Source organism: Pongo pygmaeus, chromosome 6 (assembly GCF_028885625.2).
Source record: "Pongo pygmaeus isolate AG05252 chromosome 6, NHGRI_mPonPyg2-v2.0_pri, whole genome shotgun sequence".
Lineage (NCBI taxonomy): Eukaryota > Metazoa > Chordata > Mammalia > Primates > Hominidae > Pongo > Pongo pygmaeus.
Window position 1 is genome coordinate 133231179 of NC_072379.2, and position 27944 is coordinate 133259122.

Below are 27944 nucleotides of genomic sequence, written 5' to 3' on the forward strand. Positions count from 1 at the left end.
TGATGAGTTGTTTCAGAAGGTAAAAAACGGCTCTCTATAAGAAATAATGGCAAAAAGACTCATTCAGTTTGGCAAAACATTTTATTCACAAAATCTCCCGTTCCTCCTTAACTCTCTGCTCAAATAACTCTTAAGGCTGGAAGCCGATGTTTGATATTTACACAGCTCAAAATCTGAATACCCACTAATGTCTTGTAGCTGTTCTACGTACTCTCAGCTTTCTACTCCCTCCTCCCCCATCTTTGTTCTTAAAACCTAATGGTAATACTGTATGAAGAGCTCAGACGGGATAAATAAAATCCCCGCCATCCCTCCCCACCACATAATTTGTTAGGAAATCCTACTTCTAAAATCATCGTCTTTTTTTGGAGAATGAGGCCATTCTCTGGAATGAAAGCAACTGGCACAGAAATGACTGGCAATCGCAAGTGATACACAAAGGCATTTTTATTGCGCCGGGGAATAACCACTGCTGCTCTCTTTGGTTCACAAGAGTCATCTCTGCATTTCAAAAGATATCAGTAAGTCAATGTGCCAAAGAAATTATTACAACTTCTTAGAAAGTATCAGTATTTCTGCTTTTCTTTTTTCACGTATCTCTGGCTCCCTTGCAACTTGCCTCACTTGATTAAAATTGACAAATTTTGGTAGGACGGTTATCAATTTAAGTAGGTAAGGCTCAGGGGAGGTGTCTCAGCATGATACTGAGATCAGACTGACAGACAGTGATCTCCAGGCATCAGCTTCAGCTGCTACAAGCTAACTGTACCAGCTATGGAGATGTAACGGTGGGGCTGGTCACCCCAGGCAGCCTACTTCAAAAACTTTTAAGAATCTTTAATGTTCTATTAGGGATCTCCTTGCACTTTCTTCCTGAGCATCAAATATGTAAGGTGCTAACTACATAATGCTCTTCCCTTCTACCGCCAGTCAATCCAGAGAGCCAAAAGTGAGGTAGCAGGCTGCACACTGAGCAATCTCTGGTGTACCTCCTCCCAATAGTCGTTCTTCCTTCTCTTGCTTGGAATGTTAAGAATGTCTCCCCTCATTTGCTTTCTTGCCAACCCGTTGATGAGGAGTGGGAACAGGTATCAGGAACCCTCAGGTTTTCCAGAAACTTGAGGGAAGAAGAGATCTTGGCAAGCATTCATTTATTCATGTAACATAAGCCAGACACTATGCCAGGGGCTGGCGATACAGAAATGAGTAAGACATGATCCCTGGCCCCTCCCATCCCTGGAGTGTCTACTAGGAAGAAGCTGCTAGAAAAAGACAACATGCTACTTTAAAGCCAAGAGGGGCCAGTCTCTCATTCCAGCTTGGTACACATTGAACACATTTGAGGCTTATGACTAGTTCTTTTACTTACAAATATTGTTTAGACACATTTTCAAATGTCACACCAATCAATAATAAGAAGGAATGGATTTTATCTATATTGACAGTTCTTTCAACCTTAAGAGTGAACTGCCATAGGTAAGATTCAATCACATTTTTCAGGAGAAAGCTATTGAGACCAATATGCTTTGGTTATCTAATAAGGGTGGAATGACTTATAATGCTATTTACTCCAGGCAAAGAGAAACAAAATACAACAGACATAGGATCTTGATTTCAACGTAGTTCTCCTCCATGTGCATTTCTCTGTCCATTTAGGTCAATGCCAACTGGTCCACCAGTGAACATGTCCACCGGCCCTGAGCTAACTCATTGGTTTATAATTATTCCTGACCTAAGGTGTTTTACTTCCCCTCTCCATAGGTATCTGGCACTGTTGAGTGAAGCCAGTTAATGGGAAGGTAAAAATAGCAAAATAAGAAAAGCATTGTTTCCCAAATAGAGAAGGGAATGGTGGTAGAGATTCTCAAATAGAGAAGGGAATGGTGGTAGAGATTCTCAGCCTCCATTTTGAGCTGTAACAGAATAAACAAACATTTCTACATTAACCCTTCACATTCATCCTCATCTACAGATATGGCATTCACACATTCTGCCAGATATTCTCACTATTATAAATGTACCCCCCAATATCAATGCTTGTAAGAATGTATAACAAAATACATGCTGTGCAGATATAAATACTCTGTAAAAATCCACAAAAACATCCAGGGGCCCCAAAAAAGAGAGGCATAAACAGATACAAGATGATAGATCTTTCTTAGCAGAAAACAATGCAAGTGAAGAAACTGGAGTGAAGAAAGTGGGGGAAGGAGTTCGGAAGTGAAATAGAGGAAAGCTGCTCAGGAGATGACTGCGGGATATTTATTAGAATCCTTGAAAAACATCAAGCCATCTTTCCAGAAGAAGAGAAGAGGTTTACTCTGGGTGGCACAGACCAATTCAGCTTTCATGGTCTTCCTCCGTAGCACTGACCAAATCAAAATACAGCAGCATTTCACTGTGGTTAACAGCATGGAAAGGAGGATAAAACTAAAAGTATTTGGATTTGTCTAAATACTTTAGAACTTGATATAAATGTATCAAGTACATTACAGTTGTTTTAGTTGGACGAAAAAGAAAACAAAGAATCAAAAATAAATTACTAATAAACATGAAAAAGATAACATGTTTCTAATATGACAATAGAGTTTTGGCCAAAGATATGCAGACATTAAGCTAATACAATTCAAATATCCACCATCTGCTGTTACCTTATCTGTTACATTGTCAAGTTGTTCAGCAGGCACACAGGTGCACACACACATACACTGTATTTTCTGGCTAGTGTCCTTTGCTATTTGATTTTTGCTCTAGCATAGAGTTTTGGATGTCTTAAAGACTAAACTCTTTGTAAACAAACTATATCTTCATCTCTGAAGCATAAAATTACATGGTCTTGACCCAGAGAAACAGGAGAGACATTTAATAGACATTTCTCTTCCAGTTAGTAGGAGTCTGATCTTCTACAAAATAGTTTATCTGTCCTTTTAATAAAGGTTGAAAAAATGTCCACCCTGGATTGAAAAATCAGTTAACCAAGGGGAACGTATTTCTTTTTTAAGAGTAGTTTTAAAAAGTATTAACTGGTGTCCATTAGACATATTTCCTTATATTCAGCTACTAGAGAAAAACCAGTTCCCAGGGGATTTGGGGCTTTCTGCTTCTATATGTGGTCATCTTGTGCGAGTGTTCTAATCTATTCCCTGCCCATACATAGCCTCCTATTCATAAGACTGGCTGAGGTATTCACGCTGAGATGAACACACATGCTCTAAGACCAGATGCTAAAACCTAATGGGCCCAAGTACTGTCTGTGAACATCAACACATACCCAGTGATGAAAACTTGTAATGTTTTCATCAACATGAAATGGGTGATATTATGTATGTGAGGCTGCATCCTATTAAGAGTTCAGAGACTCCAGATATGTAGCAATGAAGTTGCCTCTAGGGACAGGTTCTTCTATTAAGTGGTAAGAAAAAAGTAGCTTTTGTTGCTTTTAAAAGGTTATTTAACACTTGGATATTTCTAGCACCATCAGTTCTGAGGAACTCTACATATTTCAAAGCAAGTGGCTTTTGATCCTATGAATAGGTTCACTTCTAATTCAGCATCCTTCAGAAGAGCCCATTACTGGCTCTAGAAAGCTGTCAATGTCCAGAGCAACACATTATTACTCTGTAAACTCAGTGATTTAGGTGGAGAAATAATATCCACATTTTAAGTAACAAAAACCCGAGGCAGCTTAAGTGACTTCTCCAAGCGACCTGGTGACTCTAGGACATTTATCTCCACTGCTGTTGCTCAAATCCATCAGAGAATAGCTCTGGACAGTGGAATAAACATACCACACCATGGAATGAGCCCAGGAGACCTGGAGAGCCATGTCTCAGTTTAAGAACACAATGCGTGCACCACACACACACACACACACACACACACACACAGTCTTTGTCTATAGGCAAAAAGAGAAGCGGCCGGTGAGTTCAGCTGCTTACAGAGGAGCAGGTACTGGTATGTAAGGTTCCAGCTAAGTAAAGAAAAGGGATGTGAAAGTGCAGCCACTTCCGTGCCCTTTGATCACACACAAACTACACAAGAGCACACACAAGCTACGCATATTACAGCAACAGCGTTCCTCCTATTCAAGATTGTCCAGTGAGAGGAAAACTGGACCTCTGAAATGATTAGCAAAGAGAGGCATGTTTCCACATACAGTAAAGCACATCCAACCATCCTCAATACCCATCGAGAATGGTAAGATACCTTATAGGACAATAACAACTTTCAATTGTAGTTGAGGTTTGACCTGATTTACACATCACACACTATATATCTCCATCTATGCATTCCCGACTGGTCGTGACTCTATCAGAGTCATCGGGCAGAGGGGAATCTCCTGGTGGTGCAGCCTTATCCTCCCACTCGAGACCCACCCTTCTGCCCTGTGAGTGCCCGGCTGGGCCAACAGGGACAGCCATGGCTCTTGTGGTGCTGAGCAGGGCCATCCTGCCGCCACCACTGTGGCCTAGGTAATGGGCTTCAGGGGTGCCCAGTCCATACAGTCCATAACAATCTTTCTTTTTTTTTTTTTTTTTTTTTTGGTCTCACTCTGTCGCCCAGGTGGGAGTGCAGTAGCACGACCTCAGCTCACTGCAACCTTCATCTCCCGGGTTCAAGTGATTCTCCTGCCTCAGCCTCCCAAGTAGCTGGGATTACAGGCATGCGCCATCACACCCAGCTAATTTTTGTATTTTTAGTAGAGTTGGGGTTTCACCACGTTGGCCAGATTGGTCTCGAACTCCTGACCTCAAGTGATACGCCCACCTCAGCCTCCCAAAGGGCTGGGATTACAGGCATGAGCCACCGTGCCCGGCACAACCTTTCTTTGTTATGAACACTGTGTCTGCTGTGAGATATGCTGCAGGGCTGCCCTAATCACAGAAAGCAACGGATAGAAGCATCTGACTTTTGCATAGAAAAAAAAAAGCAAAATGTGGGAAAGAGGAGTCCCACTAGTCTTGCTCCACTGTCACTGGGAATCAGCTCAGGGGAACATCTCTTTCCTTCCCAAAACGCTGGAGGAAGTCCAGCCCTGCTGGTAACTAGTGTCTCAGTTTACTTGGCCACTCCTGGTGATGGTGGTGCCTGCAGTGTCTGACTGACCGTGAGGTGCTGCTGAAGAAGGAAAAGGTGATGGGAGACAAAAGGGATAAGGCCACAGGATGACAATGACTGCTGTAGCAGAGATGCATTAGAACAGCAAGAGAAGGGACAATCTTTTCCAAGACCATGGATAGTAAGCCTGTTGTTCAGGAGACTCAGAATTCAAAAAACAAGAATAATACTGAATATTTCGGTAAACAAAACAGAAATAAATGAATGGGCTGTTCAATAGTCCAGAACTGTTCTTTTTTCTATTTTAGGGCTAAGGGGTTTCTATTCAGTCTACATGTGTCAGTCTGAGCAATGTGAGAAGTCCCCTCCTCCTGAAGATTTCCTGTTGCATGGCTGGCTCAGCACTGCGGGTAGCTCGGCATTAACAAAAGCGAAACGGTGCTCAGACCTTCACAGGGTCCCTCCTCACGACGATACTGGTCTACATACTCCAGGCAGGCCTCAGTTCTTCTTGCTGTCCTTCTGAGGCTCACTTTTTGTGGTCCCTAGGTTGTTCCATACCTCTGTGTACATTAAGGTCCCAATGAAGACAAACAAGGTGCCCAGCCAGTGCCACAGGGTGAAGGGGTTCTGGAAGTACAAGATGGAAAAGATGAGGCTCACAAATTTGCGTAGGGTCACGACGAGCGTGACGGTGAGGGAGGCGCATTCCGTGGTGAGGATGAACACACCCCGGATGCACACGTACCTGGAGGAGTGGAGTCAAGGTAGTTTTCTGTAGACTGTACTTGGGGGATCAGTGAGAGAACCTTCTGGCATAGTCCCTGGCTTAACTTCACATATTCTAAGAAAACATGAAGGTCTGCTACGGCAACTCTGAGGCTCCTACTGGGGAGAACCTGCAGAACAACTCCTGTCCTGCCATCCCATTTATGGGTACCAATTCGAAACCGCCTAAAAAACCCCCAATTATTCTTATGTTGGAGTCTTCCTATGGTTATAATGACAGGCACCTCCAAGATAATGACAGAGGGTGACGCTCTCGGTAAGGGTGATCCCATTCACCTTTATTTATCTTGCCTCCAGCCCTTCTATCCCCTCCTCCAGAAAGGGACTCTATGGCAAATCTAGGAGCTGACTTCAGAGGAATGAGGTCAATCTTGATTCATTTCACTATTTCAAAGACATAATTATTTTTATAATGAAAGTAAGGTCATTCGAAATAACCACTTTGAAAAACGAAAACTTGATTACTTTGAAATTTCTTTTTTTTGAGACAGGGTCTTGTTCTGTTACCCAGGCTGGAGTGCAGTGGAGTGATCAAGCTCACTGCAGCCTCGATCTCCTGGGCTTCAGCGATCCTCCCACCTCAGCCTCCTAAGTAGCTGGTAATTTGAAATTTCTTTCAGGACTTTGCAGCAGCTTGTGATTACTGGAAATATCTTAGGACACCAAAAAATCACAGGTACAAATCACAGATGATTTATGCTATTCAGTAGTTTTTTGTTTGTTTGTTTTTTGAGATGGAGTCTTGCTCCGTCGTCCAGGCTGGAGTGCAATGGCATGATCTCAGCTCACTGCAACCTCCACCTCTCGGGTTCAAGCAATTCTCCTGCCTCAGCCTATGGAGTAGCTGGGATTACAGGCACTCACCATCATGCCTGGCTAACTTTTGTATTTTTGCAGAGATGGGGTTTCACCATGTTGGCCAGGCTGGTCTCAAACTCCTGACTTCAAGAGATCTGCCCACCTCGGCCTCCTAAAGTGCTGGGATTATAGGCGTGAGCCACCACGCCTGCCACTATCAATCAACGGACTCCTACGCTTCCACTCAGAGCACTTCCTCCTGCTGCCCTGTGCCTTACTGACCTACTGCACCACTAGCATCTCTTCTGCCCTCTACAAGGAGTTCCCTGAATGGGTCTCTGTCTCCAGCTTACTGCAGAATAAATCCAGCGAAAATCAGATTGAAGTCAACACACTGTTAGAAGAAAAGAATGACCATTCCTATGCCAAAAGAACCTGACGATGACATAAGGATGATGGCAGAGTCCAAAGGATACTGAGTGATGATGTTCATGAGGAGGTAGAACCACATGATGGGCAGGGTCACTCCGATGACTGGAATTTCATATAACTCTGTAGAGGTTACAAGAGGATATAGCCATATCGCTTTTTCACAGCTAAATTTTTCATATTTTGAACAGGGTAATACAGACTGAACATAATAGGAACAGCAACATTGTCTTCCTTGCAAATAGAATTGGATCACGCATCACTTTACTTGCCTTGACTCCAGTCTACAGCAGCCACTAAAGTCATTAAATTGGTTTCTTAAAACAAATAATAGTTTTAATTTTTAAGGAAGTGCTTTACCATTTGCCTGAATAGTACCTCACTTTACAAAGAAAGACTGTGAAGCACAGAAAGGCTGGAAATGATAAAATGATATAGACAGCCTTAACTACTCAACACAAGAGGAAAGGTGGCTAGTAACTAAATACCGTTTGGAAATATGTTCAATCACACTAGTAATTACAGAAATCCAAAGTAAATAAGACTGTACCATTTTATAGCTACAAAATTAGCAATTCAAAATTTATTTATTTATTTTTGAGACACAGTCTCACTCTGTCATCCAGGCTGGAGTGCAGTGGCATGATCTCAGCTTACTGCAACTTCTGCCTCCCAGGTTCAAGTGATTCTTGTGCCTCAGCCTCCCAAGTAGCTGGGACTACAGGCACACACCACCACACCTGGCTAATTTTTGTATTTTTAGTAGAGACGGGGTTTCGCCATGTTGGCCAGGCTGGTCTTGAACTCCTGACTTCAAGTGATTCACCTGCCTTGGCCTCCCAAAGTGCTGGGACTACAGGCTTGAGCCACTGCGCCTAGCCAATTCAAAATGTATAAATAATATCTTCATCTGGCAAGTTGGTAACGGAACTGGCAGCCACAGGTTGGTGGCAGTATAACTTGGGGTCATTCTTTAAAAAATCAATTTCATAATCCTTATTAAGGGTCTATAAAAGTATTCCTACCCATTCTTCAGAATTAATCCTAGTTTAATTCAAAGGAAGAAAAAGGTTCTGCACTCATTAAAGTACTATACATAATAAAGAATAACTCTGAATCAAAATCAATCAAATGCCCAATGATGGTGCAATGGCTACATAAACAAAGGCACTTTCATTAGAGAAGGCATTGTACATTTGATAAAAACAAAAATCATAGAGATTATATAGCCACATAAAAAAACTCAGAAGAAAAGTAAAAAACAAATATAAAATTATATCCACACAAGGATTACAGCTATGTAAGAATCTCTGTAAACACACATGGTCTAGAAGAAAATCAATAAAAATAAAATTGGCAGATGTCTAGGTTGATGGAACTGTGAATAACTTTAAATATATTCTTACGTTAGTTTTAGGCCAGGAGTAGTGGCTCACGCCTGTAATCCTAGCACTTTGAGAGGCCAAGGCAGGAGGATCCCTTGGGCCCAGGAGCTCAAGACCAATCTACCAATTTGGGCAATAGGGAGGTCCTGTCTCTATTAAAAGACACATACACACACACACTCTCACTCTTATGTTAGCTTTATAGAATGACACTTGCACAGTAAATTTGTGGGAGGAAATAAAATATCTAAGATGAAAGAGAATACAGACATAGAAATCCTCAACGGCTCAGTTTTTTTGTATTACTAAATTGTTTTCAGGTTTTGAATTATACAGCATAATTTAAGAAATTCTGATACAATGATGCTGAGATCTGGTAAGAAATATTAATTTTCTTTCACCAATAAAATGTCTCATATATACATACACACGCATACACATAAAGACTAATTTTTGAAACTTGGTTCTGGATCAGTGGGCAATGCCAATAATCTGGTATTCTATTGTCTTTGATATACTTAGCAAGTATTGAAATGAAAAGGAAGTTAACAAACGTGATTACTTTTTAGTAACTTCAGAGATACACTGAATCTCTGAAGGAAAGAGATAATGAATATCACTTACAATATTTTGACAGATATTTAGCTCTCTTGGAAAATTCACGGATCTCAGACACTTAATCTCAAGGAAAGCAAGAGAAGGAAAATGTATCTTTAACTTGGAAATGATTCTGAAGAAGTTGAAGACAGATTCTGTAAAACATTTTATCATAAATACCTAGCCCTGTGATTTTTAGAAGCAGCATTCTAACAACTAAATCAATCACATGGAATTTGACAACATTTTTATTTCAATAGCCCTTTGCTACGTGGGACCTCTCAGAGATCTTAAAAACTGTTGTGTTAATATGAAGAAATGACTATTTGAGTAATTCAGAGCCTTACAAACTCTTACACACTACCTTCACATTTTTTGGGAGATAGGGCAAATGGGAGAGGCAACACTATAAATGCAGAGAATAGTCATAACTTCACAACTCATGCTCAGATAGCAAACAAATGTTTACTGAGCACCTACTGTCATTCTACAAAATGCACTTCAGCATTTGAGGTGTGTGCAACATAAAGCCTTGATTTTAAAAATGTTTATTTGTTCCTTGTGTGTTCAATGTGTCTATATTATACTCTGTTAGTAGATAATCAGATCATATAAGTGATCCCTTTCAAGTTAACTGACAATCTATAGCTAATTTATTAACTGGCCACTTTAAAAAGTAACAGCTAACTTACACTAGACACTTGAAACTAATTTTGCTTATTCATCTGCTGCCTATCTCATCTGTAACTAGGAGAAAAACCTTGTCATCATTGAGCTCCCCTCTTGCTCTGCTCCATGGCAGCTTGGGCTGGATCTGTGAGCAGCTCTGCCTTTCACGGCAGAGAAGGATAAACAGCAGTTGAGAGAGCTGGACGGCTGCCCAACTTCGCAGGGCTCCAGTCTCTGCAGTGTGCTATAAGTATTCATTTGCATTCTCAAAACATCAAACATTTCACATTCAAATGCAAACACACAAATTCCAAAGCAAAATGGAAAACTCGAAGATATTCTTTTACTTCATTTGTAAATAATTGAGAAACCCCTGTAAAAGCTTTTGCTGCTGCAATGACTGGAAAGTGGAATGGAGACATTTTCGAAAGGAATACATGACTTGAATAGGATTACGAAAAAGGCCGAGGTCAAGTCAAGAGTAAAACTGAGACTCTGCCTCAGAAACTGTCAGGTGATTCTACTGTCTAACCCCAAACTCACCAGACTTATTGAATAGAACTGCATGGTCATAAATATCAGAAGCCAAGAAGACGAAACCAGGAAGTGGAAGGGCGTGCTATGAAAAGAAACAGGTCACATAAATGTAAGTGCAAAAACATTATAGAATAATTACAGTAGCTTTACAATGATTAAAAGTTGTACAGGTTGTTTGACAGCAATACAAAGAAAAGCAAGTTAGACTTAAGTTAAATGTATACAGTGCTTCTTGACCACTTCACATTGTATGGCAGGATGTTAAATCCCAAATTATGGTTCTTGCCCTTATAGGGTCTGAGGGCCATCACAGACAAAGCGAACAATGGAGCCAGCATCCTTTCCTCAACAACAGGGAATGGAGAAATTTAAACATATAGTCTTTCTGCACAAAAGGATTTGCTAAATATGCAGGCACAATTTAATCCGCTTTGATTGATTGTGATCATCTCATGCAGTGAACTGTGACTCGGAACCCACCAGAGCATCCCATCAAAACTGCTTCAGTCTGTGGGTCTCAAAGCCATCTACCAATAATACACCTTCAACTACATCAGAAGAATGTTAATAGTTCACTTGAAGTAACATTTTACAACTTAGGAATTTTCATGTTCCCAGGTTCAAGAAGGTGCTTACATTATAAAACAAAGCCTCCTTGGAGTGTTTCCCAAATCGTTTGTAGAGAGTCTCTTGGAATAGCCCCATCCTTGCTGACATCAGAAGAGCAAAAGTCAATGCCCCAATACCTAAAAAACAAACATCAGGTTACAAGATATCTGCATTTGTTCATTTCCAGATGTTTTTCTTGAAGAACATTATTGTTTGAAGTCCTGCAAATATTACAAACTAATTGTAGAACGTGTACAAAACTGTAAAAAGAAATAAAAATACATTATTACCAGCTAGTCCTTTACAGCTTTCTACATCTCCTTATATATTCATTTATGTAAATTTTTTTACACTAAGACAGGATCAGATTGCATATGGAATTTTATATCTTGCTTTTTTCATGAGCTTTTGCCTGGAATTTTCCTTCAAATCAGTCATTAAAATTTTTTCAAAAGAATGCTTTTAATGACTATGATATGGATGTAGCACACTTAAATGTATGAGGATGGTTATTTTCAATTATTTCATTATTAAAATTAATGTACATCCTTGTATACAAATCTTTAAACAAATGTTGATATATTTTAGGATAAACCCTCATAAGTGGAATTACTGAGTCAAAGGCTGTGGACATTTAAAAAATACAATACACAATATTTTTCCATAAATGCTGTGTCCATTTATACCCAAACTATTTTTATTATATAAAAATAGTTGTCTTACTGTACCCTCAGCAGCAATGAGATAACCATTCATCATCTTGCCAGTATGTTAGGCCAACATAAAAAGGTATTGCATTTGGGTTTCAATTTGCATTTCCCTGATTACTAGACTAGTGAGGCTGAACCTAAAATTGTTGGGTACTACTATTTCCCCTGTGAACTATATGTTCATATCCTTTGCAAATTTTTCTCATGGAGTATTTTTCTAATAGCGCATAAGGATCTTTCTATGTTACAAACAGCAACAAGGGATAAAGTTTCAAAGCCAAGAAGCAAGGAGAACACAGTTCTTTCACTGCTATTTCTCTTCCACTTGGTCAGTCTCAATCTGTTATTGTTATCATTGAAAGCCCCTGGAACGAGTCTCACCTCCATATCAAAAAATGTGAGAACAAAGCTCTACAGGAGCTGCCTATTTAATTCCACAAAGAGATCCTTGTATTTTTAAAAATTTCCCAGGAGATTCTGATGATCAGTCAGGTTTGGGAACACTGCCATATGGAACAGCTAACCTCTGAAGAAAATAAGTCTTTAGAAATGAGTCCCTCGGAAATTTAAAGAGTCAATCGCTCTAACGTGCCCTCTTGCAGAAGCTTCAACTCGGCAGACAGATCGTGAAGAGACGGATGACATTCTAAGGGTGTGATGTGCAAGTAGACAAACACACACTTTTCTTTCTACACCAGTGGCAACCAAGAAAAACATGGATCCATGTTGTAGAACATACTGCCACGAATGTAGGGGCATTTTCTTTTTTTCATTTCTTGAACGCTAAGGTTCAGAGAAATATGATCCCAGGTGCCTCTCTTCCATGGCATAATTTGTTTATCTGAAGCTTCTTACCAAGAAACATTTCTCTTAGGAGAAAACTCAGCAAACACAACTGCAGAGGCAATTAGCTTTATTATAATTATTGTACTTGCCTAGTAACCACCACACAAATGCCTGGAATCCATCATTCTCACTCAAGCTGGACTGGGAAGTCTAGGAAATAAGAAAATAAACTAGGTACAGAGAGCAGAACTACGTGCAAGGTCCCCGACATACAAGGGAAACATTTATGTTACCCATTTCCCTCCCCTCTTCTCTTTCAAAATCTTTGTATTACATAAAAATTTGAATTTTATTAACTGCCTGGTAACTGGGCCCCAATAGCAAGTAGTGAACATAAAATGATTTGTGAGCTTCTTACCACCTGCTTTGCCGACATAAAAGTGCAAATAAATATCCCCACAGACACCAGGGCAATGGAGGTATATTTGAATATACTGTATCTGCAAAAAAAAAAAAAAGAAGAAGAAAAACACCTTAGGAAAGCACAGATATGAATTTCCCAGTGATACTTACAGTCAGATGGTGCATGAAAGTACAAATCACTAAAATATGACAGACAGGATCACTTTCCAGCAGAGTCCACAGAAGTGTGCATATGAATGAATCAGGATACTGACTGGTTTCTAACCAATACTTTTCCTTAGTACTGTTCAGTCTGTCTCCAACACTTTGTTGACCAATCGATTATTTCATCAGGAGACAAAAACAGAAATAGACCAGATGTGATGTTGCATTCTGCTCTTAAGAGTCCAAATGAAAGCCTGACCCAGTCCTTACTAGGATCTGTTGCTTTTCCTGTCTTTAGGGGGCCCAAATCTGTGTCCTAAGACACACTGTGCATGTGGAAGAACAGGCTATCAGGTGCAAGCAGCAGGATTCAATACTCAGAAAATAATCCAATCATCGATTCTCTGGGCGAAGCTTGTGTTTTTTAAATCTCTGAATGACTTAACGTTGTTTTAAAATGTTGGCATAGTTGGATAAGGGGAAGGATATTCAGATTATAGAACTATGGGCAGTAATAACAGTAGCATTTCACATTAGCTAGTATCATTAGCACCCTCTTAGATTCTTGGTGATCAAGCAAAAGGCCTCAGGCAAGGATTAAAAGAAATTAAGAAGATGAACCATCCCAGGTTTTCTACTCAAATACATAGTATTGTCCTGGTCACAGTACCTCATAAAAGGCCAGCAGAACTAGCTAATAAGAAGAGAAAGGGACTAAAAGGGCCAAGAGGACCACACTAGAGAGCAGTTGGGGAGGAAGCAGGTACGAGCGGAGGTACAGTAAAAAATAATGAACCTCTTCAGTCTGGAAAGATCACGCTGAAGAGGTTTACAACTGAGGCCAAAAATAATAATAAAGGTATGGGTAAGGTGAATATAAATTTGATCTTCAAATTGTGGAATGAGGAGCACACTATGAACTTGAGGGGCTTCTACCCAAGATAAAAGGAGATAAGAAGTTACTAATTCACTATTGGAAAGTTAACTTATGGAAATTCCTGCTCAATGGGAAAGAGATACACACAGAAAAGAGAGTCAAAAGGCTTAGACAGATGCAAGATGACACACTCAGAACAAGTTCTTAAGGGCAACAGATGCTTGAGAAGGACCCCTAACATTTTGGGGCAATATCAGGAGAATACAATTCCTCTTATAACATGTTCTTTTGTATCCTTGTTATGAGCCAGAATCAAAGGTTGGGAAAGAGCACAGGTCTGTCCCAAGGCGAATTCCACACTATAAGAAGCATGGTGATCACTTCAAATGTAATAAACCTGACCATCATATGTATATATGTTTAAATGCAGAGAACCAAGAAGAAAGAAATCAACTACAGTAGTACTTTTCAGGGAATTCATAAGCCTCAGGAGATAAAGGGTCCATGATACGGAGCCTAGTAGGACAGGACAATTGTTCTTTTTATGACACAGCCCTTAATACTTAAAAACTCTAGGTTCTCACATTCTGAATTTACAGCTACTTTCCAAGCATGTATAGAGAGCTTGGGGCTGGATATCAAATACATTGAAACATTGCCATCAACTTGTATAATTTTGGTCTTAACAGTGAACTTTCCCTGATAAATTTCCCAAACTGTATGTGTTGTCTCTTACTAATATCCATCCCCCTTAGGAGTGAGGGGTGAAGCTCAGAATGAAGGTGACAGACAAATACTTTGAAAAAGCATCCCAGGTTCTTCTGGTATTTCCTGCTCCTGTCCCAAAGAGAGCCATTGGTGATGGTCACAAAGAACAGTCCTGAACTTTTCATTCCATCTTCTTGGCTATCTGGGCCTTTTTAGGAATTTCCTTTTTAATATATACAACCATTCCTTAGTTTGCTATGCTGTACTGATAAGCACCTTCTAGGGCAGAAGTGTCCCATGGAATTTCTGAGATGTTAGAAATGTTCCACATCTGGGCTCTCCAATGTGGTCACCACCAGCCCCGTGAGTCCACTGAGCACTGAAAATGTGACTAGGAGTTTGAGACCAACCTGGACAACATGGCAAAACCCAATCTCTACCAAAAATACAAAAAAATTAGCTGGGCATAGTGACACATGCCTTTGGTTCCAGCTACTTGGGAGGCTGAGGTGGGAGGATCACTTGAACCTGGGAGGTGGAGGCTGCAGTGAGCTGAGATCGCACCACTGTATTCCAACCAGGATGACAGAGTGAGACCTCATCTCCAAAAAAGAGAAAAAAAAAATGTATGTGACTAATGAAACTGAGACACTAAATATTTAATTTTCTTTAATTTTGAAAAATGTAAATGTAAATAGTCACACATGGCTAGTGGTGACCATACTGCACAGTGAAGCTCTCCTATCATCTTTGTAATTTGGCTTCGCAGGTTAGTATGACACTAAAATTCAGTGATGCCAAGAGCTATTCGGTTCTACACAGAGACACCACAGGTGTGACCTCTTACCTGGTCAGCTGCTTCAGGATATTGCATGATTGGGCCTCATTGGTAAAGAACTAAGAAAAAAGGTAGATGGCCAGAAGCAAACTTATCACTACTTTGGGACAAGGAATCCAGATGACTAGCTTATGGACAGGGGCTCAGGGTATCATTTCCATACACAAAATATACAAGTGTATTGTTTACCTTTTCTTCAAAATGATAATTCCTAGAATCATGTTGGCAATTAGAGAACCCTGCAAAAGGAGACAACAGTAACAGAGAGGTTTAGTGCACTAGGAAAAAAACAACATAATTTGAGATGAATAGGAACATGGGCAAGGGGAAAAAACACGGAATGAAGAAGGCTAGGATGAATAATTAGTGAGATTTAGTTGTTCTTATGATGGCAAAAGTATAAACCATAAAAATCTATTATGATGGCCGGGCGCGGTGGCTCACGCCTGTAATCCCAGCACTTTGGGAAGCCGAGATGGGCGGATCACCTGAGGTCAGGAGTTTGAGACCAGCCTGGCCAACATGATGAAACTCTGTCTCTACTAAAAAATACGAAACTTAGCTGGGCATGGTGGCAGGCACCTGTAATTCCAGCTACTTGGGAGGTTGAGGTAGGAGAATCCCTTGAACCTGGGAGGTGGAGGTTGCAGTGAGCCAAGATCGCGCCATTGCACCTCCAGCCTGGGCAACGAGAGTGAAACTCTGTCTCCAAGAATATATGTATATATATATTAAAAAAACCTTTTAAAGATGACAATGAGAATAAAAAGGATCAATTCTCAATATAGTCATTATCAGCCCTCCTTATAGGCATGTTTTGCATCTCATGAATACTGTATTTTCATATTTGTTTGAAAAAAATTTGCATATATGTGGACCCATGCAGTTTAAACCCATGTTGTTCAAGGGTCAGCTGTAATTGCTCAGTGCTGAAGCCAGGGCTAGCAGGAATAAATGATATCATAGACTTATTTTTAAATGTCAAAATTTCCATCACCTAATTTATAAGAGCTTTTAATAAGCTTCTCCCATTACCTGCAACTTCTACCCCCGACCAGTTTTTTTTTTTTTTCCCTCAGACGGAGTTTTGCTCTTGTTGCCCAGGCTGGAGTGCAATGTTGCGATCTTGGCGCAACACAACCTCTGCCTCCCAGGTTCAAGCGATTATCCTGCCTCAGCCACCTGAGTAGCTGGGATTACAGGCATGTGCCACCAAGCCCAGCTAATTTTGTATTTTTAGTAGAGATGCGGTTTCCCACATTGATCAGGCTGGTCTCGAACTCCTAACCTCAGGTGATCCACCCACCTCGGCCTCCCAAGGTGCTGGGATTACAGGCGTGAACCACTGTGCCCAGCCCCCGACCAGTTTTAAAGGAAAAAGTCATGCAAGGATCTCTCTGTTCTCTAAAAAGGTGACAATCATTCAACAGGTGTTTATTAAAAGTCTACTATGTTTTCAATGCTTTGAAGGTCACCTTATTATAATTGCTTTGGAAACTCCCTTCGGGAACAGTACAATCTCACAAAAATCTCAGACCACATGGAAATGTTATCATCACAATTATCAGCCTTTTTTGCCTGGAGTGCTTTGGGAGAAACCCTACCTTCATCAAGAATTTCCCTTTATTATCTCAAGTCTCTGCTTAAAAAAAAAAAAAAATCAGAAAAGACAAGTATCTCTTTCATGTTCTAGAAGTAAATGTACTTTTATGAAAGAAGAGATAAGAAATAAGTTAAATAATATTAATAGCATGTTTGAATATAAAATCAAAGAGATGAGGGAAAATGAAGGTAAAATCTGTTTCCTAGGGAAAATTTAATTTTCTTTTTATTAACCACTCATTAGACCTCAGATGAATAAAAGTAAACCATCCACTTTGAGATTTCTTTTTGCCTTACTTCTCAGATGAAAGCCACCCTTGCTCACGCATTCACAAACCTATTCTTCTACCCAAGACCACTTACTACAAGACCCTTCTAGTTCTGCCATATATTCAATCGATCTACTTAACTATACTTTTCAGAGGAACATACATACGTGATCCGGCAGCACTTACGGATCTAAATATCATATGCAGGGGCATGGCAATGTTGAGATTCAGGGCATAGTTGTTCACCACGCTCACAGTGAAGAACATGGTCACCATTATGGCATAGTACCTGAAATGCAGACAGAACAGCTCATCAAACAGAATCTAGGATTTCAAGAAAATCAAGTACAGGAAATATATATTTTTGGCTAAAAAGGCATTTTGCCTATTTCCTCTGCGTTACAAGATTGCATCACTATTATGCAATGTCAACTACTAAGTACATATCAAAATGCTTCACAAAGCCAGACTAACATGGGAAAGTCTGAGTTATAAAATACATTTAAAGAAACACTATTTAAAATTTTTCAAGTATACATAGCAACTTAAAATGATTGTATTGATTCTTTATAAGTAATTTTCATATACCTCTGAAGAACTTGAAAATGGCTGATTCTCTCAAATACTTCCTCTACACACTTGTTTGTACTATTAATTTTCGCTGTTTCTAAAGAAAGTATTTGCTAAGTTAAGGATTATTTTCAGCCTAGCAGCTGCTAAAATTCTCCTGCATTCTGAACTAGTGGCCTCCAAATTAATGAGGACATGGTTTGACTTGTACAGATTTTTATTTAAAATCAGGGTCTCTGTTTTTTGAAAGTTTATAGATCTTTTTTTTTTTTTTTTTTTAAATATTGTAAACAACTTTATGGTGTGAAATTTGAAATATTGAAATATAGGTAAGACAGATTAATCTTTAGAAAAATACAAGTTACCAATCTAAAATAGAACTCTATAAAATTACATGGCAAGTTTATAGGTCTTAATAACAGAAACAAAAACTAAAAAAAAAAAAAAATCCAGTAACCTTAATAACTTAAAGGGATAAATACAAATGAATAATTATGAACAGATGAATTAAACAAATAATTTTACATTTGTATGTCATCACTGTGATCCAGAAAATACATCAGATGCCTTCTACATATATTGGGCCAAACCATAAAAAATTGCCATTTTTATAGGTCAAAAAGAGTTGAATGTCAGAAATTTCATATGACTCAACTTACTATATTGAGTAAGAGAAAAAATAGCATTTAAAATAAATGGCTAAAGAATGCAGGGCAAAGGCAAATAAAGTGGTTCCATATTCTTCAGGAAATGTTGATCTTGGAGATGCCCAACCATTTTCCACCTTTGCATATCTGAAGGATATGACAGCACTGAGTCCTAAGTGATCTTCCCTGAAAGAACCCATTCTGTATTGCTAGTTAGGTGTGGAGCCACACACCACAACAGGCAGTCAAGCCAAGGCTAAATTAATATAGTCTGGAAAGTCTGAGGAACTTGACAATGAACACACATGCAAAATTACCAGCAACAGCTTCTTCACAGCTTCTAAATAGCATACTATCAGTGACTTTTACAAAGTTTCTTGCCAAATTTTCTTAGCTCTATCTTGAAGAGGTGCCATTTACAGAGTTTGTCAAGGTCTTTTAGGGTAATTAATTTAACTATTCCACATTGCTTGCCTAGAAATTGTTGATGGGGATGAATGACATGAGCAAAATTTTGATTATGGCTCCACCTACAGAAAATAAAATGGCCAACACACAGAGGACATGCATGGGAATATGGTTATGAGGGCAAGATCACAGAGACCCTCAAAGGGTGGGATGGGGAGTCTGGACATCATTCAGAACATCATGGTAACGACAGAGTGGGGCAACATGATAAAATGATATTAAGTGAAATGGACGGATGAAGAGGTGGGAGGCAGGGAAGTCAGCCAGCTAGGATGCTATTATAAAAGATATGGTGTCAGGGTATACTTCCTGATCTATGCTAGTGGTGGAGAGAATGGGGAGAGATAGTGGCAAGAGGTGGGAAAGGGCCAGAGGAGTCAAGAAATGCTGGGGCTTTTACTGCGATGTAAATGCTGGTCTTTAGGGGCAGAAAGTTTTATGCAGATACTAAAGCCAATGAAAAACTAAAAGTATCTGGAATATTTAGCATCGCATTGAGAACTTTAAAAGTATAATATTGACAAAATTCAGCCAGATTTTCTATAGCAGGCTACGTAGGAATGCTGCAAAAGAAAACCAACAAAGATGGGCCTTTGCCTTCATACTTGGATATATTCACACCAGAATATCACTCTAAACGGAAGTAAGTGACATCATCCTACTAAATACTCACAATTGGATGGATTACACTTTTATCTCAAGTCGCTCTCAGCAAGAAGGCTCAGTTTTCAATACATTGTTTAACATAAGAACTGCCCTGTTTTCTATTTGGCCCCATGAGTACAATTACGCAAATTTGGACTAATGTACTACAGGTCTGGCATCAACAAATTTTGTCTTCGCTTGCCATTCATTTTCTTTTAATTGAGGTGAAGTTAACGTAATATAAAATTAACCATTTTAAAGTGAACAATTCCGTGGCATTTAGTACATTCACAAACTTATGTAACTACTACCTCTATTTATTTCCAAAAGCCATTCATTTTTAAAAAGAAACAAGGATACTCCTCTTTTAGAATGTTTGATAACTTTACCAACACAGAAGACAGCACAAAATTTGTGGTCACACTAGGCCTTCTGACTATTCCTATACTAAATATGAACACACACACATACACACTCTTGTCTCCATCATGGTTATTTTAAATCTTGTGGCAGAAATTTTATTTTCGAAGTAGGCAAAATTTTCACAACATATTAAATTTAGAAAATGACTTATTATTCTACTGATATCTTTGAAATAAATCTTATAAAAGAATGTCTCATCCTCCTTTTATACAGGTACCACCTCTTTACTTTCTTAAAAAATCCAAAAGCTAAAAGAGACTCTAATGTACCATACCTTATTGGGATAGCTGGTGGCTTCCTTCCCAAATCAGCTTCAAAGAGGAAGCCTTCCACAGCAATAAATAAAAATTGTGCAAATGTCACAATGTTCCCACATCCTGGATGCTTCCTGTACAGTGAATAACAAAAGAGGGGGTAAAGGCACAAAAATTGAGATAACACTAAAATGCATTCTAATTAGAGGGCCAGAATAACAGCGTGGATGGATTTCGATTACCCACTGTCCTTTATCTCAATGTTCATAGCCTTTGGATCACACATACTTAGCATTGATCTCACAGAGAAGAACGTCAAGCTTTCTTATTTTACTCTTCCTTGCATGTATCAGGCCTGAGTGAGAATTACTGTGACGACACACTTGTTCCCAGAACTATGATACAGCTTTCCTAGCAAACTGCAGGAAATTGGTCGTATGTTCTTATTGGGATCTTTGCTTCACCAAAAAGGTCTTTAATCAGGATCCCAGTCAGCTTAGGTAGCAAAGCCCAGGGACAGAAATATGCTCAGGTCTCCTGGAATGTTTACATATCCCTCCTGACCAGGAATCACCAAGACTGCTGTCAAACAAAAAATGGACCCAGTGTTGATGATAGGAACATTACTTTAAATGGTGCCCAGCAACGGGGCAAAATTGGTTCTTGGGATGGGGGAGATATCTTACTCTTTTTATAATAATAAAGTACAAATATACATATAGTACCTGAACCAGTACACACTATATCTATGGCAGGGGAGGGATTAAGAAAACAACATCTAAAAAGTATTCTGGAGGAGGCGTAATGAACAAAAGACTGAAAAACACTGCCGTAGTCTACTATTCTCTATAGCCCTTAACCCAGTGTTTTGAATATATTGGGCACTCAAAAAATGTTTGTGGAATTCAATAGATTCTCCTTAGTGATCTATGAAACAGTTGGGGAAGATTCCCCATGTTCGACAGTGATTGTTAGGAACAAATTTACAAAGTTAAAAACTTCCTCCTGACATTCATCTTGAGGCACTCTGAAAACTAGTCATTTAAAATGTTCAGGTTTTCTTGAGCTTGTCTTCCATTCAGCTCTGCTCAATCACTGGAAGAACAAAGTAAGCAGTTATCTTTGCTCTCCTGAAGCTTCCAGATTTCCTATAACACCAATATTCACCCGCCTTCGTATTCTGTGTTTTCATCTTTTTTTTTTTTTTTTTTGAGACAGAGTCTCGCTCTGTCGCCCAGGCTGGAGTGCAGTGGCACAATCTCGGCTCACTGCAAGCTCCGCCTCCCAGGTTCACGCCATTCTCCTGCCTCAACCTCCCGAGCAGCCGGGACTACAGGCGCCTGCCACCAGGCCCGGCTAATTTTTTTGTATTTTTTTAGTAGAGACAGGGTTTCACTGTGTTAGCCAGGATGGTCTCGACCTCCTGACCTTGTGATCCACCCGCCTCGGCCTCCCAAAGTGCTGGGATTATAGGCGTGAGCCACCGCGCCCAGCCTCTGTGTTTTCATCTTGACCAAAGGCATTTACCTGAAGCTGGTGAAGAGAGGGATGTAACTGTATTATTACATATTAATATAATGCTACTTACCAGAAACGACTCCATTCTGCATTGGTGGTGTTAGTATTATACAGCAATGCCAAGATATACAAGTCCTTAAATATACCCATTAGGCACAAAATTAAGACAACATAGGCATGAGCCATTCTTCTACAGAGCTAGGCTTACTAACTGAAGCAGAACTGTTTCTACTCTTTAAGCTCTGCTGCCTATGAAGGTTTCCTTGAAAACTGCTTTCTATTCAATTCAACAAGTTCTCTTTTAGCACTTCTTATGTTCAAAGGACAAGGCTAAATGCAGGAATCCATAAATAATCATGTAAGACATTTACCTCATTCAAGGAGCTAATTAAAACCATTAGCCTAAATATGAGCAACAGAAGGAACTTTAACTCTAGATGGTTCCTAGCACAGTGCTTTGGAACTCGGGCCAGCCTACTCTGCTCTTTAAAAACCTGTTTCCCAAATGGTCGGCACGGCGGCCGGCTCATGCCTATAATCCCAGCACTTTGGGAGGCTAAGGCAGGTGGATCACCTGAGGTCAGGAGTTCGAGACCAGCTTGGCCAACATGGTGAAACCCCGTCTCTACTAAAAAATACAAAAATTAGCCAGGTGTGGTGGTGCATGCCTGTAATCCCAGCTACTCGGGAGGCTGAGGCAGGAGAATCACTTGAACCTGGGAGGTGGAGGTTGCAGTGAGCCGAGATCATGCCACTGCCCTCCAGCCTCGGTGACAAAGCGAGACTCTTGTCTCAAAAACAAACAACAACAACAACAAAAAAACCTATTTACCCAAAGAAGCTCACTCTCCCACTTCTAATTTGATTAGTCTGGGGTAGGACCCTGGAATCTGTACTTTTAAAAGCTTTCCACTTGATTGTCAAATGCAGCCAGGTTGGAGAAATACCAGTCGAGGTGCAGGGAAAGGACTGAGAGTGTATGTGAGTGCATGTGTCACTGTGTATGTGAATAAACAGGTAGTTCTCAGGTGCTGACGCAAGGTTGAGAACCACTATGCTCCACTGTGCTTAAAAGTACACACGGACATGCGAGATGCTGCTCTGTCACTTGCTATGTGACAGAAGTGAATTAATTTATCTAAGTCTAGTGTTTTTATCTTTAAAATGGAAACCATATGAGTGCCTATCTCTGATTTATTGTAGAGTAAATGAGCCATCCCTGAAAAGCACTTAACACAGTGCCTGCCACAGAGTGAAAAAGGCAAATATGATGACCAGTATTTAGGATCTTGCATACTGAAAGGTCTTCAGCCTTTAAAAGGTCTTCACCCTTTTAAAGACATTCCAGTTGACTAAGTTTTCTCATCTCTAAAATGAAACTGACTTCACTGTTGTAGTGAGTATTCAATGAGAAAATACATGTAAGTGCCAAGCACAAGAGGTCATCCAAAAGAGGCTTCAAAGTTTCCTTCTATGTTCTCTTTAACAAGCTTAGGCCAAGTCAATTAAAGAACAATTATCAAGACCCAATTATGTGTAGAGTTAGGTGGCAGCTTCCAGGGAGCCCCCAACTTGAATGGGACTGGATTCCTGTCCAAGAAGATGACAATATGAGGGAGCCAGACATGAAGAAGGAGGCCGTCAGAAGCCAGTGCCTTAGCAGGGATGGTGACGGGACAGACCATGTCCCATTTACCTTTCTGCTCTCACTTTCGGGTCAGTGACCCACCTTCACTCAAGCAAGATAATGAATGTGAGGGTTCCAGTGTGATCTAGAATCTTATAATTTCTACAAAAGATAAAAAGAGATTTAAAAAATGATTCACGTGACATGTGTATAAGGATTTCTAAAAAGGGCATCTTAGTACTTTTTATTTTATGGAGGTGGGTATTGATATGCCCATTTCATTCCATTGCTAAAGACGCTGAGGGTCCCATTGCACTGCGTCAGGTAAGTCTCCCAGTGGTCAATGGCAAATAAACGGCATTTGCGGTTACCCTTAGCATTATGATTATTACAATTTAGTGGGATTTGGTATGGGTCTTTAGTTGTGCAATAATTGCCACTATCTAATGTTAGGACACTCCCAAGAGATACTCCATTCCTATTTTGAGTCACTTCCCATTTCTTCCTTTTCCCAGTCCAGCAATAACCCTAATCTACTTTTTGTTTCTATTTCTATAGAATTTAAAAATCTCCCTAATGTACTCAAATAATTTAATTTTTGAAAGCTCAACTTATGAAGCCTTTTCGAAACACACTTTTGTATAGCTACCAATGGAATTATTTATTTTAACTTGAATAATTCATTTTAAAACTTCAGAGTAAAAACTTGGATCCTTTAATCTTGTTTTCTTGAGCTCTATTCCTCAGGAATTGTAATCACTAACTGCAAACAGTTTCTCTTACTTTGAATTCTCTTGGCAAAAATTCAAATTTTTATTTAAAAAGAATGCAACTTTGAAGAGAATGAATTGGGCAGATAGTTTATGCCTTTTGCATTTCTTTTGCTGAATTTAGGAAACTATTTAATTCAAGATCAGGCACTTGAATGAAAAATAAAATAGGAAAAAAAATGTTTCAGATTGTTTTTCTGATGTAAGGCACACAATATCTTGCCTAGTTAGTTAGCTGGTGTGTGTATATCTTGTTTCCAAGGTACAATGTAAGCTCCCTAAGGAAGAATATCAAGGCACTCATCCATTACTACCTATCTGCTCTGTCCACTGCATTGTGTTTTATTATTGGTCCCAATCATAGGTATAAAAATCAGAATGAAAAGCCTAAATTTGTTTTCCAATTTGGGGAAAATGGTTAAAAATGTCCTCTTCTTCCTGCAAGTCACTTAGCATTTATATTGAGTGTTATACTTGCTACTTATTAGGGTACCTAATGGCTCCAAGCCAGCCAATATAAAAAGCACAGTTCCTAGGCTATAAAAATTTATGGGCCTTCCGCTGTGATGTCCCAAGATAAAGTCACAAATTCCAAGACCATATCTAGAAAGAAACTTAAGGCCATCTGGTTCAACTAGCTCTTATTTTATTGATCTGTAACACAAGAAGTGGAGACTTGTCTTAGGAAAGGGCTCTATTCAGTCTGGTGCACCACTGATTATTTTAATAAATGCACCTCCTCACCACTTTACGAAAACCCATTGTTTTACGCAAAAAATGCAGATTTACAAAAAAAAGATAAGAAGTGATGATTTATTTACAAATTATTCAAAATATTTTAAATAGAAGCTCCTATAATGCATGAAAATATTTTATAAAATTAGATTTGTCCACGACTTTGCAGGACCATAAATATATAAAAAAGAAATACATCTTTCTTTTATATATTAAAGAAATATATCTGTATTGAAACCAAGTTGTTGGAGAGAATGGGAAGCCCTACAAGTGTGCTTTAGGCTTTACATGCGCGTCTCACTTCATCCTTCAAAACTCTGTGAAGCTGGTAGAACCATCATCACCATCACCCCCTTTTACAGTTGGGTCAGACTCAGGGAGATCAAGTAATTCAGTCAAGGGCTCACAAACTAGAAAGAGGGGATTCAGTTGCTTGCATATTCTCATGTCATACAGCGTTTGGCAAGATTTAATTTAATGGCATATTCAACACAAATATTACCATTATTCCCTGACTGTCATTTCCATGGCTGGCCCGATGATATCACTTTTTTATATTTTCTTTTCTAATTTTTTGAGATGTAGTCTTGCGCTGTTGCCCAGGCTGGAGTGCAATGGTGCTATCTCGGCTCACTGCAACCTCCGCCTCCCGGGTTCTAACGATTCTCCTGCCTCAGCCTCCTGAGTAGCTGGGATTACAGGTGTCTACCACCACGCCCAGCTAATTTTTGTATTTTTAGTAGAGACGGGGTCTCACCATGTTGGCCAGGCTGGTCTTGAACCCCTGACCTCGTGATCCACCCATCTCAGACTCCCAAAGTGCTGGGATTACAGGTGTGAGCCACCGTGCCTGGCCAACTTTTTTATATTTTCAAATCAATTGTTGCCAAAGTGGCCTTCCTTTAAAAGTGTATCAGATTTACAGTTGGATACAATTTTTTTTTCAATTTTTATCCCTCATCACCTATTCCCAAGTCAAATAACAGATCTTTATCAACACTTTCTGTACAATAAAATTTCAAGCTCCGTAACAGCAAAACTTAACCCCACACAGAGTTTACCTTAAGTAAACTGGTTGCTTTGGGATGATTTAATCAATGATATCAAATAAAATAAACTTCTAGTAGGCATCACATGAAGAATTGGATGACCAAAATCTATGGGCTGCTCAAGTTCAAAACTGGCAGGGAGGTTGAAAAAGGTATTGGACTAGGAGCTTATATATCTTGGGTCCCATTTCTGGCTCTGCCACTTACAAGTAGTGAAGGGTCACCTAACTTCTTTGGACCATTTCCACTTCAGTAAAACAGTTTATAATTCTTGACCTATATTCTGCACAGGATTGTTCGGATGATCAACAGAGATACAAGTTGAGTATCTCTCATCTGAAAATCTGAACTCTGAAATGCTCTAAAAAATCTGAAACTTTTTGAGCACTGATATGATGCCACAAGTGAAAATTCCACACCTGACACCTTTGCTTTCTGATAGTTCAACGTATACAAACTTTAATTCATGTACAAATTATTAAAAATATTGTATACAATTACCTTCAAGCTAAGGTTATGTGTATAAGGTGTATAAGAAACACAAATGAATTTGTGTTTAGATTTGGGTACCATCCGCAAAATATCTCATTATGTATATGCAAATATTCCCAAATCCAAAAAAAAATACAAAATAACACCCGTTCCCAAGCATTTCAAATGAAGGATACTCAACTTGTAATGTATAGATTCAGAAACACGAGCTAGAGAACACTATAGGTATTGTTTTACTGCCAGGAAAAGGAGGCCAAGAGAGGCTAAGTGACTTGAAGGGCTACACAGCCAGTGGATGACGGAGCCAAGAGTGAAATTCACAACACAGCTTTTTAGTCCTGGAGCCCTTTTCCACACCACCTGTTGTCTCTTCTGTAATAGCTTCTATTCACTGAACTTTGCACATTCAAAGTGACCTCAAAGAGCCCTCTCGGGTCACATGTTGTTTTTTTTTTTTTTTCTTTTTGCAAGCCACCTCAAAGAGCACTCTCGGGTCACGTGGACTGATCTTCTACATAAAAATCTGTTCTACCGCATCATTTACGTACGTTTGGGCAAAGTACTCATAACCATCTCCAAGGCCAATAAAGCAAACGCTTTGCAGGATGCCATAATAAAAATAAAACTTTCTTTGCAGCATGTACAAAGTCAGACTGCTTTATACGTCAAAAACCTTTGCTCAAGTCCAGCCTGTGCCATTTAACAGGATTGAAAAAAGAGCTAGAGCTGAATGGGAAGGAAGAGAGAGAGTGGTTTGGTGAAGGAACCTTGGTTCTGACACTAGCTCTCTGCCGACCTTGGACTGGTCATGTGAAAAACTCTTCAGGCTTCAATCCCCCCCGAGTGTGGAAAAGGGGTGACGACAGCAACACCCTGAGTGTTCCCCTCGTAGGAATGCTTTGAAACTGTTAGGCTGGACTGCCGCCGGTGCGCAGTTTTGGGAAGCAGCGGACTTAGCGGGGTCCCAGGCTGCGCAAACAAGACGGATTGCTAGGGGGCTCAGGCCGTCCTGCCCCGGGCTCCGTGGGCGGCGGGGTGGGGACAGGGCGTGGGCGCGTCCCGGGGGGACCTCTCCTCCGGCTTCCACCGCCCCGCCCCGGGAGACCGGGTGCGGCCCGAGCGGGTCACTCACCGGGCCAGGAGCTCTAGGAAGATCACGTTACTGCAGCAGCCTGCGAACACCAGGCCCACCGCCAAGGCCGGGCGCATGGCCGGTGCAGGGTTGGGGGAGCAAGCGCGCAGAGTAAGCGCCCGCCTATACCGCTACCCCAGGAAGCTGGCCTCCTGCCTCTTCGCAGCGCAGCACATCGCACCGTCCTGGAAAGCCGCTCTCACTGGGGGCCGCCGCGGTCTCCCCTTCTCCCGCGGCCAACACCGACGCCGCCACCAAGAAGCTGTAGTTCGCAGTCAGCCTCGGTCCCATTCATCCGAGGGGGCATCCGAGCCCCGGCCAGACTACACGTCCCAGGATGCCGTGCACCTTTACGTCAGGGTGCGACGTTCCCGCTTCCGCCAGGC

The 27944-nt window shown here is 40.2% G+C and overlaps 1 protein-coding gene across 1 annotated transcript; it reads right to left on the reverse strand.

Annotated features, from left to right (window-relative positions):
* Positions 1 to 62: 62 nt before the first annotated feature.
* Positions 63 to 27920, reverse strand: SLC35B4 (solute carrier family 35 member B4). The gene is made up of 10 exons (XM_054494597.2): positions 27559 to 27920; positions 20256 to 20369; positions 17415 to 17517; positions 15547 to 15596; positions 12786 to 12867; positions 12517 to 12577; positions 10899 to 11008; positions 10269 to 10344; positions 7122 to 7197; positions 63 to 5806 (listed from the first exon to the last, which is right to left on the reverse strand). The coding sequence occupies exons 1-10, from the start codon at positions 27633 to 27635 to the stop codon at positions 5560 to 5562; spliced, it is 996 nt and encodes a 331-aa protein (XP_054350572.1). The 5' UTR covers positions 27636 to 27920; the 3' UTR covers positions 63 to 5559.
* Between the last annotated feature and the right edge of the window lie 24 nt (positions 27921 to 27944).